The 20870-nt window shown below is 40.6% G+C and overlaps 1 protein-coding gene, 1 non-coding gene and 1 pseudogene across 3 annotated transcripts; all 3 read right to left on the reverse strand.

Annotated features, from left to right (window-relative positions):
- Positions 1-9148: 9148 nt before the first annotated feature.
- LOC117073823 lies at positions 9149-9251 on the reverse strand. Its single transcript, XR_004433385.1, has one exon. It is a non-coding gene; the product is annotated as a U6 spliceosomal RNA (small nuclear RNA).
- A 362-nt stretch (positions 9252-9613) lies between these two features.
- On the reverse strand, positions 9614-16098 carry LOC117072328 (annotated as a pseudogene). The gene is made up of 2 exons (XR_004432750.1): positions 15003-16098; positions 9614-11111 (listed from the first exon to the last, which is right to left on the reverse strand). The product of XR_004432750.1 is annotated as a cTAGE family member 8-like (transcript).
- On the reverse strand, positions 11116-14962 carry LOC117072327 (protein RCC2-like). Its single transcript, XM_033192345.1, is given in 3 exon segments — positions 11116-13653; positions 13656-14770; positions 14772-14962. Coding segments are annotated over 3 exon segments (1515 nt in total). The 3' UTR covers positions 11116-13444.
- Positions 16099-20870: the final 4772 nt, after the last annotated feature.

The raw sequence follows: 20870 nt of genomic DNA on the forward strand, positions 1-20870 counted from the left end.
CCTCCCCATCCTTCCTCAGTCTGTGGAAAAGTTGTCTCCCACGAAATCACTCCCTGGTGCCAAAAAGATTGGGGACTGCTGAACTAAAGGATGGTATTTCTAAGATATTTTGACTATTAAGTCGTTTAATACTTTTCAATAAGTAGGATATTTACCATGTTTTGAAACTATATGAATGTGGGAAAATGACTTAAGACTAACGTTCAGGTGTGACATTGTATGGTTTGACCCTCTAGGATAATTGTTTTTCTCTAAAGATTATAATTTTTGAATTATTTCAGTAATTAGGTTTTTGCTTTGGAAAGATCTTACGATGGAACTAGGAATTACTGCTTTGAGAGAACCTGCGTATATACTGGTCATTATCTGTTTCATCCTTAGTACAATTTTAACTTGTACAGATTTATTCTAATTAACCCATAAGGGTCAATGTGTAAACTTGTTTTGATTAATTATACTAAATGTTGTTGCTAAGTATAGTTAACCTAATCTGCTATGAAACATTAGAATTGATTTCTTCCATCCTACTGTATGTTTTTACCAATTAACCAACTTGTTCTCATAACCCCCTCTTACCCACCCACTCTTCCCAGTCTGTGATATTCATCATTCTATTCTCTATGTCCATGTGATCAAGTTTTTTTAACTCCCACATATGAGTGAGAACATACAGTGTTTGTCTTTCTGGCCTGATTTATTTCGCTTAACATAATGACTTCTATCTCCATCCATGTTACTGCAAAAGACCAGGATTTTGTCCAGGCGCAGTGGCTCTATAATCCCAGTACTTTGGGAGGCCAAGGTGGGTGGATTGCCTGAGGTCAGAACAAAAATAAGCCAGGCGTGGTGGCAGGTGCCTGTAATCCCAGCTACTTGGGAGGCTGAGGCATGAGAATCACCTGAACCCGGGAGGCAGAGGTTGCAGTGAGCTGAGACCATGCCATTGCACTCTGGCCTGGGCAACAAGGCCAAAACTCCATCTCAAAACAAAACAAAACGAAAGACAGGATTTCATTCTTTATTTTATGGTTGACTGGTATTCTACTGTGTGTGTATATACCACATTTTTTAAATCTTGTGTTCAATTGGTGGATATGGCTGGATTTTATATCTTTGCTAATTCGGGAGTTTTTGTTTTTGTTTTGTTTTTTGTTTTTTGTTTTTTTTGTGTGACAGGATCTTACTCTGTCACCCAGGCAGGATCATGATTCAGCAGTGGCATGATCATGGCTCACTGCAGCCCCAAACTCCTCAGACTCAGGAGATCTTCCTACCTCAGCCTCCCGAGTAGCTGGGACGACAGGCACATGCCATCAAGCCTGGCTAATGTAGAGACAGGGTCTCACCATGTTGCCCAGGATTGTCTGAAACTTCTTTTCTTTTGGAAAAATATTCCACAGTGGGATTTCTGTATATTATGGTAGTTCTGTTTTTACTTTTTTGAGAAATCTCCATACTGTAGTGATTGTACTAATTTACATTCTCACCAACAGTGTATACATAGTTTCCTTTTTTCTACACCCTTGCCAGCATATGTTATTTTTTGTCTTGGAAAATAGCCATTCTAACTGTGGTGGTTTTGATTTGCATTTCTATGTGATTAGTGATTTAGAGCAATTTTTCATATATCTGTTGGTCTTTTGTATGCCTTCTCTTGAGAACTGTTTATTCTTGTGCTTTGTCCACTTTTTACTAGGATTGTTTGCGGTTTTTGCTGTTGAGCTGTTTAAGTTCCTTGTATATGTTGGATATTAGTTCTCTGATGGATGATTAGTTGGAACATATTCTCTTCTATTCCACAGATTGTCCCATCACTCTGTTGTTTATTTTGCTGTGCAGTCTTTTAGTTGAACATAGTCCCATTTGTCTATTTTTGTTTTTATTGGTTATGCTTTTGAGGTTTTAGCTATAAAATCTTTGCCTAAACCAATGTCCTGAGGAGCTTTCCCTATGTTTTTTTGTAGTAGTTTTATAATATCAGGTTTTATGTTAAAGTCTTTAATCCATCTTGAGTTGTTTTTTGTATATGGTGAGAAATAGGGTTCCAATTTCATTCTCCTGCATGTGGTTATCCAGTTATATGGTTATATGGTTATATATATATATATATATGGGATCTTTTTGCTCAGTATCATATATATAATATATATTATATTATATATATTATATATTATATATTATATATATTATATATTACATATAGTATATATTATATATTGGGATCTTTTTGCCCATATATAACCATATATATTATTACATATAAACATATATATTATTATATGTATTATATACAACCATATATATTATATATATATAAAAAACCATAAAAGATCCCAAATTGCCAAAGTACTACTGAGCAAAAAGGACAAAGTTGTAAACATCACACTACCTATCTTCAAAACATATTGCAAATCTAGAGTAATCAAAACAGCATGGTATTGGTATAAAAATTAATGCATATACCACAGGTACAGAATAGAGAATCCAGAAATAAATCCACATATTTACATTTAACTTATCTTCCTCAAAGCCACCAAGAACCTACATTGGGGAAGAAAAACCCTCTTCAATACATAGTTGAAAAACTGGATAACCACATGCAAAGTTTTTCTCTGCTATGTTTCAGAAACAATGAACACTGACTGATACACATGTCAAAGTCTTCAAAGCGCATTAAGTTCAATCTTAAAGTGGAAGTTTTAATTAAGGGCAGGCTGAAAAGGTTAGACATACCATCAGCCAAATACACCAGTGGTCACTGACCTCTTAAACTTTCCAGTCTTGCACTGATCGTCACCTCCACAGCAAATATCTGACGAAATCTTTTCTTATCCAAGTGTAAAGACTTATTTTTTAGCCCAGCATCTTATTTTTGTTATTTAGTTTTCCACAATATTTAGATGAGCATTTATGTGAATGACTGAATAGATTTGCACTGTGTCATTATCTAAACATGAAAACAGGATCAGTAACTTTTCTTGGATTTGGGCTTACTATTGATAAACCCTCTAGAATACACAGTTTTAAGCATTGTCTATGCAGGTGATTGGCAATAGTTAGATGAATTTATGAGGAATACTGCAGAAAGAGTCTCTGAATTCTCTGATTGAACTCAGGCCTCCTTGATCCCACAATTAAAATATTAGCATAAGCATGGTATTGTCATTTTTGCTTAAATTTTATTCTCATTTTTTATGTAAAATTATATTGTCTTGGAGATAGCAAGGATAAGCAATAATCCTCCATTTAAGTGTCCATAAAATTATAAATTTAATCCTGCAAAACCAACTAAAATGCATTTCATTTGCATTGGACTTTTCCTACCACCATTCCAAGGATTAGTGTCATGCTCATACTGAAGAAAATAAAATAATTTGCAGTTATTTATTGATTTCTCATCATTTATGTCATGTTGTCCTGAGGTTGGATCTAAACTTTGAGTTCCTAATCATTGCTCAGATTGTGTGGCCTCATAAGATAGTGTATAGTAAGTAAACAAGCATGTGTACACTTGTTAACTTGACGAGTTTCTGTATGTCACACTTTAAGCCTTTTTAAAAATAAAGTGCTGGGCTATGCTTGGTGGCTCATGCCTGTAATCTAAGCACTTTGGGAGGCTGAGGCAGGAGGTTGGCTGGAACCCAGAAATTCGAAATCAGCCTGGGAAACATAGAGACCTCATCTCTTTCAAAAAATTTAAGAAATAGTAATTATATGGAAAAAAAATTTAAGTGCTGGTCTTTTTTGTTAATGTTAAACATTTACCAGAGTCACTTGCACACAGATATTTCTTCAACTTAAAAAAAAGCAACCAGTCAAAATTCCATGAACATGTTGATTGCTTTAATATATTAATATGCTGATGGATAATATGCTGATATTTATTAATATATTTTACTCATGTTATCCTATTAACTAAAACTATTGGTGAGCAAAATTTGAGCACCAAGAAAGTAGAAATGTACTTTTGCATGATATTAAAATATGACGGTAAAAACAAACAAACAATGAAAATGACATTAAATATATTTGACCAGAACTCACAAAGGCAGTTAGGAAATCCAAGTGTCTAGAGATGATGGCTGTGTAAGAACCTAGATAATCTTCATATAGAAAATGCAAAGATTTCTACAATGTGGCTGAGTTTACTGATGGTGCTGGTAACTTTGCTGGCCATCTGAGAACTGCCAAGGAAGGCTCTTGCCTCTTTAAGTGTTTTTGAAAAGGGAAGGTTTTATTAAGTCATCACCTCCACAGAGTACCTTCCAATTGTCATGAGAGCTTTGTGTAACACATGAGAAAATAGGCTTCACTTGCACCAGCATGATTTCCATAGAGGCATGAAGAACCGGACCACTGTTATTCTTCTAGGGGCAGAGAACTGAACCTCTGTCTCATTCTGTCTCTGAGGAAGCCACAGTGATAAAGAGATTGAGATTAAAGCAAGAACAGAAAATGTCTTTGTAACTGAAAGGATACATATGTTATCTAAAGTAATATCCTGGGACCACGTGGCAATCACAACTACCACAATATGTGAATTTGTTAGAGTTTCATGAATATTTATGCTATTACTTCCCCAGACATTCAGAAAATACTTGGGAAATGCAATGATCCATGCCTAGGTTTGTTTGGCAGTAAAATAAAACCTTGATGTGAATTCCTGCAGTCTTTTCTTTTAGTGTAGTCTGTTTTCCCAAATACCCAGAAGCGGGTGGGAGAACAAACTTGAATTCCAATGTTTTAATTATTATATCATTTTAGATAGAAACTCAGAACCTCTATTTTTGAGCACCAATGTGTAGATGTTGGAGATTTGTTTTAAATAATCTCTGGAGCTCATTGACCTGTCTAGAAGAAGAATGGATAAGGCATAAGGTTTGAGCAAAATTTACTTTTGAAAATTTTACTTTTTTCTTTGACAATGTCTGATCCTGCCCTTTGGGAAGGATAAAGCTCTGTAAAAGCACAGGGCCAGCTCCTGTTTTCCGAATCCTTTCTATGGATGGGGATGAATCTATGCATTCCACTTATCAGAGTAGGTTTACCCTCATGGATTACATTTGAGGTCCCACATCTGAGTGGTTGACATATTGTGCCAATATAGCTAGCCTAGGTGTCCCTGTATTAGCACTGGCTTGTTTAATAAGTTATCAGCTGGTGGAAGGACCTAGGAGACTGTATATATAAGCTGAGAGAGAGGCATCAGTGATACAGGGATCTGTGCCTATACACTAAGCCTGCTTTTGTCTTTCGCATTTTCTCTTGCCCTAATGAATCCTATCCTGCATTCATTATAGGATAGATGGTTGCTGTGACCATTCGTTTTATGACTTGGTAGGTCTAATAGCACTTCAGCTTAAGCTGGACAACTCTGGATTTATACTTACTTGACATGCCTTTCTCACTAAGCTTAATACTTTCTAGGTTTCATTTAATGACATTCACTTTAACATTTAGATGACATTGTAGGGTGATTAATTGGCTTAATTTCAATATTGTTGTGTCTCAGGGACTAGGGAGGCCAGAAGAGGAAGAGAGAGAGGGAAATGACCCATCGGTGGAGCAGTCAGTACACACACATTTATCAATTAAGTTTGCTGTCTTATGTGGACGTGCTCATGCTGCCCTAAAACGATTACAATAGTAACATCAAAGATCACTGATCACAGACCATCATAACAGACATAATAATAATAAACCAGTTTAAAACACTGTACAAATCATTAAAATTTGACCTAGGATACAAAATGAGAGCATGCTGTTGGGAAAATGGTGCAGATAGACTTGCTTGAGGCAGGTTAGCCACAAAATTTCAACACAATGGAAATGCAGTATCTATGAAGCACAATAAATTGCAGAACGATAAAATGAGTTATGCCTGTATATAGAAAGAGAACTAATTTGATTGTGTTTATCTTAAATTCTGTGACCTTAATGGACTCATTTCTTAATTTTAGGAGGTTTCTAAAATAGATTTGTTTGGATTTCTATGTAGACAGTCATGTCTGTTGTAAATAGGGACTATTCTCTTTTTTCCATCCTGATCTGTATGTCCTTTAATTATTTTCTTGTCTTATTGCACAGTGTATAACTTCCAGCACTGTTTTGCATAAGGGTGATAAAAGCAGATATAGTTCCTTTATTCTTGATTTAGAGAGAAACCATTCGGTTTTTCACCACTAAATATGATGTTAGTATAGCTATGTCCTACATAACACTTTGGTCACTGATGGACGGCATATATGAGAGTGGTCCCACGAGACTATAATGGGAGTGAAAAAATCATATTGCCAACTGATGTCTTAGCCATGATAATGTTGTAGCACAATGCATTACTTACATGTTTGTGGGATTGCTGCTGTAAACAATCCTACTGTACTCCCAGTGTGGTATAAGAGCAAACAACTATGCATTTTACTATACATTTACTACATTTTACTAAAATTTTTGTCATTATTTTATTTTATTTTATTTTGGAATGGAGTCTTGCTCTGTTGCTCAGGCTGGAGTGCAGTGGTGCAATCTCAGCTCACTGCAACCTCTGCCTCCTGGGTTCAAGTGATTCTTGTGTCTCAGCCTTACAAGTAGGTGAGATTACAGGTGTGAAGCACCATGCTTGGCCAATTTTTTATATTTTTGGTAGAGATGGGGTTTCACCATTTTGGTCAGGTTTTTCTTGAACTCCTGACTGCAAATGATGTGCCTACCTCAGCCTCCCAAAGTACTGAGATTACAGGTGTGAGCCACTGTACCTGGCCTTTGTCATTATTTTAGAGTGTACTCCTTTTACTTATAAAAATGTTAAGTCCTAAACAGTCTCAGGCAAGTCCATCAAGAGGTATTCCAGAAGAAGGCATTGCTATCATAGGAGACGACATCTTCATGCATGCTGTTACCTGTGAAGACCTTTCAGTGGGACAAGATGTGCAGGTGGAAGACTGATATCGATGATCTTGATACTAGGTAGACTTAGGCTGATGTATTTGTGTCTTAGTTTTCAATAACAAAATTTTTAAAAGTAAATAATAAAAGTAAACAGTTTCACAAGTAGAAAAATGTCTGTAGAATAAAGATATAAAAAAAGAAAATCTTTTGTGCAGCTTCATATTTGTTTTAAGTGATGTTATTACAAAGTAGAATCAAATTATTATTAAAAATTAAAAAGTTTATAAAGTAAAAGTTATAGTAAGCTACAGCTAATTTATTGTTGAAGAAAGAAAAATGCTTTAATGAATTCCGTGTAGCCTAAGTGTACAGTGTTTATAAAGTCTACAGTATCATACAGTAATGTCCTAGGCCTTCGTATTCACTCACCACTCACTCACTCACTCACCCAGGCAACTTCCAGTCCTGTAAGCTCCATTTATGGTAAGTGCCCTATACAGGTATACCATTTACAAAATCTTTTATGTTATATTTTTTTACGTGCATTGTATGTATTTAGATATGCTTAGATACATAAATACCATAGTTGGTGAGTGTTACCAAACTGTTACCATAAATGTAACACTTACTGTGTTATAATAGCCTACAGTATTCAGTACAGTCTTATGCTGTACAGGTTTGTCATCTAAGAGGGATGAGCTATTCCATATAGCCTAGGTGTATAGTGGCTACTATATATACCATCTAGATCTGTGTAAGTACACTCTAGGACATTCGCACAATGGCAAAATCACTTGACAGAACATTTCTCAGAATGTAGCCACATCATTAAACAACACATGACTGTCTAATGTTAGCTTTTTGTAGATGCTTTTTATCAAGTCGATAAAGTTTCCTCTATTCCCGCTTTATGGAGAGCTTTTATCATGAATGGATATCGAAATGTGTTAAATGTTTATTATGCATCAACTGATATAACGTAACTTTCCTTCTTTTGTTTGTTAACATGGTGGATTATTTTGATTGACTTTGTGTGATTTAATCAGGCTTATTTTTCTGGAAACAATCCCCCACTGGACGTGGGTAAATTTTGAAAAATATACTGTAGAAGTCCATTTGTTAAGTAAGTTATACATATCTTTATATATATATGTATATATGTGTGTGTGTGTGTGTATATATATATACACACACGCTCTCTCTCTCCTGGTTTTAGTATCAGTGTAATAATAGCTTCAAAAAAAATTGGAAAATGTTCTTTTTCTGTTTTCTGGAAAAAATAGTGTAAAATTGGTGTTAACTTTTTTTAAAACACGTTAGAATTCTCCAGTGAAACCATCTAAACCTAGATCTTTCTTTTTTAGTAGTTTTAAAATTATGAATTCTATTTTCTTAATGGTTATAGAGTCATTCACATGATCTATTCCTGCGTGGTGAGTGGAGTTAGTTTGTGTTGCAGCAGGAACACTGCATTTTGTCCATTTTGTCTAAGTTGTCTAATTTATGTGTGTGGAGTGGTTTGAAATATTCCTTCATTGTCCTTTGTAATGTGTGGTGTCTGTAGTGATATTGCCTGTTTCATTATGATATTTAAAATTTGTGTCTTTTCCTTTTAATTTCTGCTTGAGTTTGCTAAATTTCATTAATCTTTTAACAGAGCTATCTCTTTGTTTCATTGATTTAACTATTGTTTTTCTCTTTTAAATGTGTTTTCTGTTCTTATCTTCATTAATCCCCACCCTCTACTTGTTTTCAGTTTATTCTGCTCTTCTTTTTCTAGGTTCCTGAGGTGGAAATCTATTGCTCACTCGAGACTTTTCCTCTTTACTAATGCATGCATTTACTGCTATAAGTTTCCTTCTCAGTACTTTGATATGTCACAGCTTCATGTTTATCCAGTTCAGCATATTTTTTAAATTTTTCCTTGAGACCTCTTCTTTGACTGAGAGATTATTTAGAAGTGTGTTTTTAAATTTCCAAGCGTTTGGGAATTTTCGTATCTTTCTTATGCTGATTTCCAATTGGATTCCCTACAATGATTTCTGGTTTTCACCTGCTCTGGTTGATTACTATCTCTTTTAAATTTGTTGTGGTGAGTTTTAGGGCCTAGGATAGTTCTATCTTGCCGTGTGTTTTGTCAGCATTCGAAAAAATACGTGTATTCTGCTGTTGCGTGGAATATTCTGTAAATGCCAAATAGATTCTTTTGGTTAATGGCATTTTGAGTTGTTTTATATTCTTGATTTTTTTCCCTCTTTTTAAAAATATGAAATGCTTCACAAAATTTTGTGTAATCTATGTGCAGGAGCCGTGTTAATCTTGTCTGCATCATTCTAATTTTAGAAAGTGCTGCCAAAGCCAACACTCCTTGCTGATTTTCTGTCTAGTTCTATCAATTATTGAAAAAGGCATGAGGAAATTTCTAACTATAATTGTGGATTCATCTATATCTCCTTTCAGTTCTGGCAGTTTTCTTTTTAAAAAAAATCAAAAAAAATTATTTAATTAAGCATAAAGTTACTTTCACCTTTATCTACAACCACAGTGAATGTAGTTCTTGGCATGAAGACACAGCCTTTAGAATTTAAAGCCTCCCCACCTGTGAGATTACATATATAAAACTTCCACTATTGTTTCCATAGTAGTGGATTAGTTCCCGAGATTAAAAGTTATACGATCTAGAATATACTAAAATGGAAATGATTTACTCATAGATTTGTATTTAAATCATCTTTATTTACAAAATACTATCCTAAGAACTATAATGACATTAAACTTCAGTTTGAGAAAAGTGTAATCACTTAAGTAACAGCAGTTACTTAAACTGAAAATGAGATCAGTCTAAATTATTTTTGAAGAGAGCAAAAATATTGTCAGGTTTCTTGCTGTGGTTCTGGATGTTCAGTAGCAGGCTTCTTTGAAAGCAGAATCAACCTGAAGGAACTCGCTTCTACCTTCAGAATGTGGGGGTGGGGTAAAATCCAGGTCTTGAGTGAAGGTAAGGAGGAAAACCCCTCGGTGGATAGATGTTTCTCATCGCAAATGGAGCATGTGGTGGACCTGGGAAATCCTTTGGTGGATAGTAACCACGAGAAACTCCGAACATGGTTCCTGGAGGAGGTAGGGGGAAAGGAGGTCCTCTTCTCATGAACGGGCCCCTTGTATTCACTGGAAACAATGGACCTCTGATTGGAGCTAGAGGTGGAGGAACAAAGCTGGTACCAGTTGCTTCATTTTCAGCAGCGAGAGATGAATCAGGCACATTTAAATTACCAGGATCATCTTTGGCATCATTTCTACTGGATTCCATTTCGGAAGGCATTGACCCATCCATTGTATCCAAAGAAGGCATATTAACACTTCTGAGTTCTGCTGGCCCAGACAGCCTATCAGAATTAGAATAAAATCTGTCTTCCCTTTGTGGAGGAGGAGCTGAATCAGGATATGATCGTCCTGGTGGAGCAAACATCATCCTACGGTCCTGTTCCCACGGAGATGACAGGGACCCAGTGTCAGAAGGAGCCCTGTGAGGATCGGTTAACGTATCATAGCTTGGATCTCCTCTTTCATTGGTAATCTGATGGTCCAGAGGATTCCCTGGGCCTCTTGGGCCTCTTCCTCCTCCCTCGGGAAGCACAGGTGAGAGTCTGAGTGGACCCTCCAACAAAGTTTTAGGAGAGAGAAAAGCTCTCGTTTCAGATGAAGGCTGACCCAATGGTGAGGGACCATATGGGGAATGCTCTTTGCCAAATGCTGTTTTTGAAACATCAGGTGCACAAGGATCTTTTTCTAAAAGTTCAAATTTAAACTCTTTTTCAGTTAATTTTTGTCTGTTGTGAGCATTTTCTTTCCTTAAATCATTGAGGTTTCTTTCAGCAGTCTGAGCTGCCAACCAATTATCATGTCCTTTTTTCTCATAGGAAACAATCTGCCTTTGATAAAAATTAATAGTTCTCTCCAATTCTTCTTCAAGATCTTTGGCTAGCTTTCTATAGGTCTCCAGTCCTTCAGTGGTATGGCTGATCTTTTTTTCCACTTTACAAAGTTTCTCTTCTTCCTCTATCCAGTAATTTTCCTCTACTGTCAATTTCTTGTGGAGTTTCATTTCATTTTCTTGATATAATTCAGTCATTATTTTAAGTTTCTGTTGAAGCTTCTGATTCTCACTTTCAAAATACATGTTTTCTGACTGCAAAGATGCGTGTTGAGTCTGAAGATTTTTTTTTTCAGTAGACAATGATGTCGTTTATTTAAAATGTTTACTCCAAGAAATATATATATATAAAAAATAATAAGACAATTACAGCACTAAACCAGGCACCTTCAACCAAATCACAACCTCCTCTTTGATTCCCCTTCACGCTAAGCCTCTTTCAAATTCTTTTTCCTGAGCTGGAAGACCAGTCAGATGCCCGTAGGGTCAGCGCCAAGCACGTTCCCAGCCGGGCAATTGTGTACCTTTCTCTAGGAGTGCACGACACCCTTCCCCCCCAACTCCTTATTTCAAAGGATTTAACCCATTAGGAAGCCCATTTTTCCATCGAAGCCGGAAGAAGTGCGGGACAAGGCAGTCTTCGCTTCGAAGGTCCTTTCCTGCTCCAGTCCCTGGGCTAGGGTTCTAGAAGAGGCTGGCTGCCGGCTTTATATGAGGCCACCGAAGATCTAAGTCCAGCTCCGCCCAGGGCGGCTCCTGCAAAGGCTGGGACCTCGGGTGCTGCGTTCTCAACCCTCTCGGTGGCCACGACTCAAAGGAGAGACCTCAAAGGTGCCAGGAGCACAGGTGCCTGGGCTGCGTTCCAGGAAAGAGACCTGTCCAGGGAAACGGATCAGGCTGTCTCATGGAAGCTTGAGTCAGAGATGGTGGTTCTGGGGTGATTTGGACAAATTAGGTTAGTTTAGCAAAGCTCTGAAGTGGCAGAAGCTTCTCCCCTGGACTACTGATTGAACACAGAACAAGAGATGCGCGTGGCGTCAGACTAAGTCTTGGAGAGATGCAGGCCAGTCTCCTCCCACAGGGCCTTGGGACTGGCAGGACAGACACTGCTACGTGCACTCCAAGGCCAGGAGTCACGGTAAGGAGCGACTAGGGTGGAAAATAGGGAAAAAAGCAACAACTAGATCATTTTTGGCATTTTAACATGGAGACGGTGACAAGTGGTAACAATAGCAAAAGAGAAAAAAAAAAAAAAACTTGAAGAGACCAATATTTAACTTTCCCATCCACCCAAGTCTCACATTTAAGTTCTAGTCCCATCTCCCCCATAAGCACCACTGAACTAAATATCTATTTTAAAGCACCCAACCAGTCCAGACCCTCTGGAAACCAAGAGCCCCAGCCGCAGCTGTCGCCTCTCTTGGGTCCAGGCGAGAGGAGGGTTCCGGGAAAGGCACCTCATAACTCACTCAGCGCAGTGCACACAGCAGCGAGCTCGGGCACGGGCACTTGACAGGGACGCAGGTGGCAGTCACAGCATCCGTGCTGACACGCGAGGAAGGGGACTCTTCGGTAATCCCAACTATTTGGTACCAGAGCCAAGCAAACGTGACTAAAGGGAGCTGGGTCAGCAGAACGGTACCCCGAGTCTCAGCAACAGGATGGCCCGCGCGAGGCAGGATCCAGGCGGGGGAGAAAAGGAGACCAAAGCACAAGGCGATCGAGGCTGGTACAGAAAGGGCTGATCCTTCTTGCAAGGACTGGAGAATGCACTTGACTGCTGGCTGATCAATCTCTAATTGGCGAGTGCACGTGACAAGGCTCAGCCCTGGCTCCACAGGGAGCCACGAAGCTAACTCAACTGATAGAAATGTTCCCACCTCTGCCCCACCCGCAAGTCCCCCATGGTTCCACCATCACCTGATTTTCATTTGGACTTCTTTAACAGCTAAAGTAGATATAAATGGCTAAACACAGATCCCCAATCCCCCACCAGGGGGGACACGGCCGATTCTCTAATGTCGCAGCCAGAAGGCTGTGGGCGTACAGGCAGCCAAGGGGAGAAACAGAATCAACGCCGGCCTAGGCCGATCTGCAAGAAAAAGCAGGAAAGGAGTGACCCGGATGCTTCCGAAGCATGCGAGCGTGATTTGGGATGGAGGCGGGCCGGCGACTTTGCCTAGCTGCTGCCGGTTCCTGTAAGGGACATTTTCTCCGAGTAAATGGCGATTCCTCTTCCATGTAGCATCCGCTTGGATCACGATGCTAATTATAACTGGAAAGGGGTGTTTTGGGGAGTGTATTCAGGAGAGGAAGAAAGAAAAAGCTTAAAAAAAAAACCTAGATTGCTCAAAGTTTCTGCCTCTTTTGTAGGAATGGTAAGTCAACTATGAGCAAGTGTTTTAATTCGACATGAAGGGGAAAAGGGACTTTGGAAAGCATACAGAAAAAAAGGTAGTTAACGTTGGATCATTTATAAAACGGAACCTCAGGGAGTCTAAACAAAAATGCACCTTCGGTCAACTTTTGCCTTTTTAAATTCCTCGTTTGACTTCCCGTCCCAGTGCACATGGAAATGACAGCTGCCGCGAGAGGTGTGGAGTCGGAGAGTCTCCGGGAGAATCAGAGGGTTCGCGGGTTGTATTCTGGCAGTTTCTTGATCTTCTCTTTCTCAGTCTCACTTTCGTCTCTTGCTATCACCAAGGAGTGTGAGGAGCCCATGGCGACCTGCTCTGAGAAAATGCCATCCAGAGTCTTCACCTCCTGGGCTGCAGTGGAAGACTTGGGCTTGTGGTCCCCATAGCCCAGTTCCCCAAAGGTCGGTGATGGCCCCAGCTGATGGTGCTCTCGTCGGCGGCCACAATGATGCTGCTCTTCCCACAAGCCAGGCTCCGGATTCTCCAGCCGCAGAGGTCCTGCACTGCTTTTGGGTACATGGTAGATTCACGGGAGGTGTTGGTGGCCCCCCAGAAAAACAGACCACCCACTTCACTGACGGCAAAGGAGCAGGTGTAACCAGCATAGATCTGGGAAGCTCCACGTCCAGGGAAGTCAAACAGCTTCACCAGGCGGGGGACCATCTCATCCTTCTGCTCTGCGTGGCCTAGTCGGCCATAGCCACCGAAGCCCCAGGAGAAGACTCGCTTCTGGGAGTCCAGGACCAGCGTGTGGTTAGCGCCACAGGCCACGTCTCGCACAACCACGTTTGGTACAGGCAGAATCTGTCCATCTTTCGTCTTCTCAATGAAGATGGCCACTCGCCGGGGAACTAGTTCTCAGTCATACTCTATCCGCTGTGCCCAGGCGATGAACTTCCCATCTGAGTTGTGTCCCAGCTGACCATATTCAGGGCACCCAAAGGAATAGAGGTTTCCTTTGCAGTCCATTATCATACTGAATTCAGCCCCACAGGCCATTTTGGTAATTGGCTGGCCGTTGTACATTATCTGCGCGGGGCTGGGGACAGCGTCTGTCTGGTTGCCAAGGCCCAGCTGCCCCATCTTGTTTTCCCCAAAAGCAAACACGGAACCCGTTTCCGTCAAGGCCAAGGTGTGGTTCCGCCCACATGCTGCAGACACAATCACTTCGTGGCTGAGACCCTCGATGAGTCTGGGGGCTTCTACTCTCTTGGTGTCACCATGTCCCAGCTGCCCCTTCTCATTTCGACCCCAGCTCCACAGCTTCCCTTCCGTGGTGATGAGGAGGCTGTGTGCAGCACAGGAGCCCGAGACCACTGTCCGTACCCGGACCCCCGCCAGGCACCCATACCTATGGGGCCCCCACAAATTCTGACCGAGATTGCAGTAAGCAGCTTGCTGCTTAGGCACTTCTTTTCGACCAATCAAGTCCCAGTTGGTTGCCCCAAAAATCAAAAGCTGCCCTTTGCACTTTGACCCTTCAAGTTTGACGCGCTCCTTGGTGTGCTCGGGCTCGCCCGCGCGCTTGCCCCGCCGGGGTCCCGTCGAGCTCCAGGCCGTCTTCGTCGCCGCTGCTGCCGCCGCCGCTGCTGCTACTGCAGCGCTCGGGCCGCTCGCGCTTCCTGCCCGCCGGGCCGCCGCGTTTCCTGGGCCCGGCGCGGGCAGTGCCATTGCCCGAGCTCGGCTCCTCCCAGGCCGCCGCCGCCGCCTTCTTCCTGGGCATGGTCGCGGCTGGAGGGAGACACGGAGTCTGAAGATTTTTAATATGCTCTGTAAGCTCTTCCTTTGTTTTGTCAACTTCAGATAACTGAATAATAATGTGGTTTCTTTCTCCTTCTGAGGTTTTTAAAGAAACATTTAACTTAGTAGCATGAATCAGTTTCTTCAAAGCTCCTTTTGGAGGATCATCTAAGTAAACACCATTTTCCAATTTGCCGTTCACTTCTAATTCCAAGTTATCGTCATCCGTTATGTCCTCTCCAAGCACAGCAGCCGGATCTTTCATCTTTAGCAAGCATCCAGTCAGAGTCTTGATGTGATTTTCTTTATCATTTAGAACTTGTTCTGCGTGTACTTTGGAGTCTTCAAATGTTATTTTCTGTTTATTAAGTTCACTCACTTGTTCTTTCCATACTTCAGCTTCTTGCAAAAACTGCTTCTGGCTTTCCTGAAGTTGAGAATTTTCATTCAAAGCATCTTTTATTGCGATCTCCTGTCGTTCTTCATTCATGATCAATATCTTGCAGATGATTTTGGCTTCAGCTATTTGTGATTTGAGGGATTTTGACTCATCTTCTAGAGACCGTATCCTTTTTAAAATATCTGCCATCAATTCATCTTGTTGAGAATGTTTAGATTTCTCTTCTTTGAACTCTTTCTCTAGACAGAGGATTTCATCCTTAAGTTCAGAATTGGACCTGTTCAGCTTTTCACAGGCTGCCTCCAAACTTCGTGCTTCTGCTGCAGCCTTCTCAAAGCTGGCATCCTCTAAAGATGACTCTACTTCACAGCCTTCATACTCTTTTTGAATAAGGTTAAATTTTTCAAGTATTTTACATTTTTCTTCAATTAGTCCAGAAAGCTTTGCTGCAAGTTTTTTTTCTCTTCCCACATAAAGCCGACTCCTAACTGATCTAAAACTTCTCCACAAAAAAAGGAGAACAGCAAAAAATCCAACAACAGCTGCACATACCACCAAGTCCCATGGAAAACCATAAGGATTCGAATCTGGTCTCCTACTTTCAGGCAGTGCTGCCACAAGGCTGCGTAGCTCCTCCAGTACCAGCCCCAAATAGGGCTGAGGAGTAGCGTCTGGCTCCTTCATAGAGCCAAGGCTGCTCTGGGGTCACCGCAGTAACACTGGCCACAACAAGCGGTGGAGAACACGCAGCCTTGGTTCTGGAACCCGAATCCGCACGCGGCAACCAAGCGGAGCGGACCACTGCAGAGCCAGCTGCAGGGGGAGTTGGGGAACGCGGGCACCCCACAGGCCTCACAGCCCCATGCTGCCCCTCCCCACCCACCCCCAGCCCCTTGTTACACTTTACATCCTGAGACAGCGCAGGTCGGAGCCTGACCCGCCTCGCTTCTGGCAGTTTTCACATCCCATATTTTGAAGCTCGATTGTTTGGTGAATATACTTTTAAAATTGCTGTCTTCTTCATGGATTAAACCTTTGATCATTATATAATCTCTCTGTTTCTGGCAATTTTCTTTGCTTTGGCTGATATACATACAGGCACTCTTGCTTTCCTTGCATTAATGTTTGTGTAATATATCTTTTTTCATCCTTTTAATTTGGCCTGCCCTATATTGGTAAATTTCAAGTGAGTTTCTTACACACAGCATACAAGAAACATATACGAAAGGGTCATACTTTTAAATACCCTCTTCTACTATCTGTCTCTTGGTAAACCATTCGTAATTCACCTAATTATGGATATTTTAGTCCTTAAGCCTGACATTTTTTGTTTTCTGTATCAATTCTTGTTTCTCTGCTTATTTTTCATGACTTCCTGTGGGTTGTTTGAATATTTGTTTTAGAATTCCATTTTGTTATTCATAGTATTTATAGTGTATCTTCTTTTTGATAGTTTTTTTGGTTGTATTTTATAGCTTAGTATATATTCCTTTATGTATACACTATCACACTAAATTGGTGTCATCTGTATTGCAGTTTGAGTGAAGTATAACAACCCTCTGTCATATTATGTCTCTTTACCCTCTCAAATTTGTAGTATAATTGTCTTACATACATTTAGAATAACACTAGACAATGCTATGATTTTTGCTTGAAACATCAAACGTAATTTAGGAAATTAGAATCTATGAAAATAAAGTGAGCATTTTAGAGCTGCCAGAAAGAAATCTGACACAACCTGTTTTATCTTTCTTTTTTTCTTTCTTTCCTTTATATTGATCATAGATATTATGATGCCCTATCTATTAACTCCAATATCTGGATTATCTATTAATTTGTTTTTAATAACTGATTTATTTCTCATCAGTCTGCTTTTTTTTTGCTTTTTTGTATATTTGGTACTTTTTTAAAAGTATGCTGAATTTATGGATAATTTGATATAGAAATACTCAAGAATTTTGCTTTTTTTTTTTCTGGGCAGAAGTTGTAATTACTTGTAGATTGTCTTGCTGCTCTCAAGACCTAGTTTTAAGTTGTGTTATGGTAATTATATTTTATTTTCCTCTTAGAACATATGCCTCACCCCTAGGATACTGCGCCTCTCCTAAGAGAATTTTTAGAGTCCAAATGAGTTTCTCGGTTGTTTACCAACATTTCCCCATCTGGCTGGATCTGAACTCCAGTAGCTTTCCAGGAAATTTTCATTCCCTGGTGATCTCTTCTGCTTTCTCTATGCCAGCCATTGCTTTCTACTGGGTCTCCTCTGTTCTTAACCAACTGTCACATAGCTAAGCAGTCACAGAAGGACCAAAATGGCATTTACACACCCATTTCTAGGTTCTTTCTCTCTCCCATATGGTACATTGACCCCCAATTCCAAGCCAGTTTAGCAGCTTTGAATTCTATTCATTGCTTCTTTTGGTTCCCAAGACCACTAACCCTTGGTTGGGTCACATTTTCCCATACTAACGTCAGGAAGATGCCTTTCTGGAAAATCCTGGCAAATGTGGTACTAATCTCATGTTCCTCACCTTCCTTAAAGATCTCATACGTGACTTGCTACAACAATGTTCTTCAATGCCTGCTGATATGGTTTGGCTGTGACCCTACCCAGATCCCATCTTGAATTGTGGCTCCTATGATTCCCACATGTAGCCTTGCCCACCTGAACCATGTTTAGGACCTGGTGAGAGGTAATTGAATCATGGGGGCGGGTCTTTCCCATGCTGTTCTTGTGACAGTGAGTAAGTCTCACGAGATCGGATGGTTTTACAAAGGGGAGCTCCCCTGCATATGCCGTCTCTCTTGTCTGCCATGTAAGATGTGCCTTTGCTTTTCCTTTGCCTTCCATCATGATTGTGAGGTCTCCCCAGCCATGTGGAACTGTGAGTCCACTAAATCTCTTTCTCTTATATACTACCCAGTCTTGAGTATGTCTTTATTAGCAGCATGAGAACAGACTAAGGCACCTGCCAAGAATTTTTTTCTATATTTTGTCCAGATTGTATTTTTTTTTTATGGTGGGAGGGTGAATCTGATACAACTCATATCAAACATTGTTGATAGATTTTTTTTCAAGATGGCTATTAGAGGCTTTTAGCATGCCAAAGCCACTTGGAAATAGCAAGGCAGTGCATAAAGATAAATACTGTGAGTTTTAATTCAAGAAGGAAAATGGGGATCCACTGTGATTGGGAAGGACACTCCAGATCCCGAGGAGGAGAATGCTGGCAAACAGCCACCATAATGCTGTCCAGCTGATAAAAGTGAATGAAGTCCCAGCACATGAGAGGTAGAAGTTTCCCTCTGTGACTCACGTTTGCACTGAGGATCAGAGCAAGCCAGGCTGAGAGAGAGCACTTTGCTTCTCTCAAATCCGGGAGCTAACTTAGCGAGAGACTTGGCTGACAGAGACAGACACTGGAAAAAGCTACAGGCATTTTCCCAGCCCCAGAACAGAGAACAGGACACCATTTTTAATTTGGGTGCATTTAAAGTCAGCCGTTCTTTGGCAACCCAGCAGCGTGGCCATGCAGGCATTTTAGTATTAGGGCAGAGATTGGAGCACCTGCTCTGGATCAGGGTAGGGTCCTCCACAGCCAGAACCATGGAAAACATCTCAACAGTAGGCACTGGAAGTGTACTTTCCCCAGTCACAGGCCTTGGGCGAGAGGAGAGCTGCTACAACTGTGGTTTCTCCTGGGCAATGAGACTTTCAGCCAGGGCCAGCTTGATGAACTAGAACTGGTCTGTGTGTGTTATTGCTGAGTGTCCTAGCCTACTTTCCTGAGACTGTGGTGTAACAGGGCCTTCTTCATTCTACACATAAGCAGATCTCCAAGCATTTAAAGCACTTGCTCGCATGGGCTAGCAGCCTGGGTTTCCCCATCCTTCCTGTGCAGAGATCCTTGTGTAAGGGGACTATCTCCACTCCATGACCAGGCAGATATCCAGGGATTCAGAGTGCCATTAGCATGAATCAGCAGTCTGAGCTGCTCCATTCTTCCGATGCAGAGAAGAATTGCAGTGCAGTGGGGCCCTCTCTGCTCCACAGATTTCCAGGTATTTGGAGCACCTCCTCGCCTGGAGCAGTAGACTGAGCCACCCCGTCCTTCCTGTGCAGGGATACTGGTGCAAGAAGACCCTCTCCACTCCACAGTGAGGCAGATCTCCAGGCATTTGGAGCAGCCACTCTCCTGGATTAACAGATGAGGCTGCCTCTGGCACCCCAAGCAGAGAACTTGGGGCCAAGTTCCATGCCGAGGCACACCTCTGGACACTTGGTGGCTGCCCACTGGACTCTCCCTCAGAGCTGGTGCTAGTGCTTATCGTTGGGGGACCTGTAGATGGACTTGCCAGGTCTAGCCCCACCCAGTGTTTTCCTGGTAAATAAGAATCGAGTATATACCCAGCCCCATTGGCTGCAAGCTGCTGTTACCCATAAGTGCTATCTACTGGCTTGTAGGTCAAAGTACCCAGCCCAATATAAAACCTGAGGACAGAAGTGTATATGGTTGTGGAAGCAAAGCCAAAAGACCTACCCAGCATTGTCCTCAGTCACATCCTGTAGGGAGAGGAGGAAAAGGAAGGGGAAAGAAAAAGAAAAATATATATAGGGAAAGGAAGAAAGATAAAAAAATCCTACCTACACAAAAATAATTATAAAAACTAGAAGTGTCAGCATCTTCAGATAAGAATGAATCAGTGTAAGAATGCTAGCACCATGAAAGATCTGAATTAACATTCACATCATGTTAGCTCTCCATCAATGGCCCTTAACCAAAATGGAAACTCGTAACTGACAGATAAGGAATTCAAGGCATGGACTGCAAAGAAGTTCAATGAGATCAAAGAAAAGGTTAGAAATCGAGGCAAAGAAACTTCTCAAGCAATCTAGAAAATGAAGAAGCAGATAACAATGTTAAAAAGAAATCAGAGCTTCTGAAACTGAAAAACTCAAGGAATTTCAAAATACAATTGAAAGCATTATTAATAGCTGGGCCAAGCAGCAGAAAGAATTTCAGAGCTTGAAGATGAGTCTTTTGAACTAACTCAGTCAGAGAAAAATAAATCTAAAATAATTTTAAAAAATGAATAGAGTTTTTGAGAAATATGGCATTATGTAAAGTGACCAAAACTATGAATTATTGGCATTCCTTAGAGAGAGGGAGAAAAGCAAACAATCTGAAACACTTATTTGATAGAATAATTCAAGAAAATTTTCCTAATCTTGCCAGGAACTTAGACACCAAGCTACAAAAAATCCAGAAAACACCTGCGAGATACTATACAAAGTGAACATCACCAACACATATAGTCATCAGAATGTCCAAGGTCAAAGCTAAAGAAAAAAAATCTTAAAGGCAACTACAGTAAAAGGTCAGATTACATACAAAGGCAACTCCATCAGGCTGACAGCGAACTTCTCAGCAGAAATTCTATAAGCCAGGAAAGATTAGGTAATCATTTTCAGCATTCTTAAAGAAAAGAA

This window comes from Trachypithecus francoisi, unplaced genomic scaffold (genome assembly GCF_009764315.1).
Source record: "Trachypithecus francoisi isolate TF-2019V2 unplaced genomic scaffold, Tfra_2.0 Lachesis_group4, whole genome shotgun sequence".
Classification (NCBI taxonomy): Eukaryota; Metazoa; Chordata; class Mammalia; order Primates; family Cercopithecidae; genus Trachypithecus; species Trachypithecus francoisi.